This window comes from Castanea sativa, chromosome 11 (assembly GCF_040712315.1).
Source record: "Castanea sativa cultivar Marrone di Chiusa Pesio chromosome 11, ASM4071231v1".
NCBI lineage: Eukaryota > Viridiplantae > Streptophyta > Magnoliopsida > Fagales > Fagaceae > Castanea > Castanea sativa.
The window spans coordinates 55519314-55520682 of record NC_134023.1 but is presented as its reverse complement, the minus strand read 5'-3'; the positions used below and the strand labels follow the sequence as shown (position 1 = coordinate 55520682).

Sequence of the window (1369 nt, the reverse complement as noted above, 5' to 3'; positions counted from 1 at the left end):
TTTAACAATAAGACAATTAATAAGGGGGGGGGGAGGGGGGGGGGGGGAAACCAAAAAAAAAAAAACTACATGATTCATTTCTGTAGGAAACAGCAAGAATGGCATACACATTGATGGGTGTATCCATTCATCTGTGGATTTGATGTAGATTAACTTCACAATTGCACTGCCTTACGGCCTTGTTCTTTTATTTAAATCCAAAACGAAGATGAGGCAGACCAAGATGGACAAGAAAGCACCATATATACCTAAGGGAAAGGAAAATTCGACCAAAAATTATTGGTGTGAAGTGAGTAGGGTAGCATGTCATCGTTCCTTCCAAAACACATGTTGTCATTTGATTTAAGCAAATCCATCAGCCACTGTTGATTCTGTGATGAATCCGTAGCCAAATCTGTAATTGTGTTCCTTACTGCAGCCTCATCATTGAACATGTCCTGCTTGGTAGTCCTACTAGCATGGCTTGTCATGGTCACAACTTGTGGAGCTGGAGCAGCAGCAGCAGGAGGAGGAGGAGGGGGAGGAGGTACCGCTTGTTGTTCAAGCAATGACTTAATTTTCTCATCAATCTCCTTTATGCTTTTGTCGATTACCCAACCCAAGTCGTTCAAATCAACAATATTCAGATTCTGTAGCCCTTCACCAACCAAGCTCCTATACATGACTTGGGTCATTTCCTTCTCTCGGTTATCTCTTTGTTGTTTCTTCAATTGTTCCTCGGATTTGGCAATCCTTTGCCTAAGGAAACTCTCTTGGTTCACCATTTTCTTACTCTGATCCATCTCGGGCATCATCTTAAACTTTGCAATTATGTTTTGGACTTCCATGGGGGATGGCCAGACCTCAGGTTGTGTGTCATAGGGGCTGTAGATTATGGCACAAGTTTTGATATCACAGAGGGTACTAAGCTCACTCACCTTTTTCAATAGCCCCTTCTTCCTTTTCTTGAAGGTGGCCTTCCTAGAACTATCATTTGTGATGTATGCAAGCTTAACTTTCTTTCTAGTCATGGCTAGCTGGAGATGATTTCACAAGGAAAATATGGGATAGATGAGTGTTAGGCAGGTTCTTGTGGAAATGTTTCCTCAAAAAGCAGGTATATATAGAGTTCAAAAGGATGCCATTGTTAATGTAGAAAATCACGTGGTTGAGTTACCAGAGATATGACTGGTTGGATAATTAATGACCTTTTAAGATTCTAATAATAAGGAACATTCATTTAGGTTTCTGAATTTATTGTAGACATTATGTCTAAACCTGGCTATTAATGAGATTTTATATATAGTACTCTAATGAGATCTTCTCCTTTTAATTTGAATTTGAAATTTTTATTTCATGGTTAAAGTTTAATTTCTAGTACATCTAAATG

The 1369-nt window shown here is 39.0% G+C and overlaps 1 protein-coding gene across 1 annotated transcript; it reads right to left on the bottom strand.

Annotated features, from left to right (window-relative positions):
* Positions 1-248: 248 nt before the first annotated feature.
* LOC142616751 (agamous-like MADS-box protein AGL80) lies at positions 249-1010 on the bottom strand. The gene has a single exon (XM_075789540.1). It carries the CDS (start codon positions 1008-1010, stop codon positions 249-251), a length of 762 nt encoding a protein of 253 aa, XP_075645655.1.
* Between the last annotated feature and the right edge of the window lie 359 nt (positions 1011-1369).

Excerpts from the sequence above, each read along its gene's own strand:
- LOC142616751 (XM_075789540.1), bottom strand. The coding sequence starts at position 1,010 with ATGACTAGAAAGAAAGTTAAGCTTGCATACATCACAAATGATAGTTCT.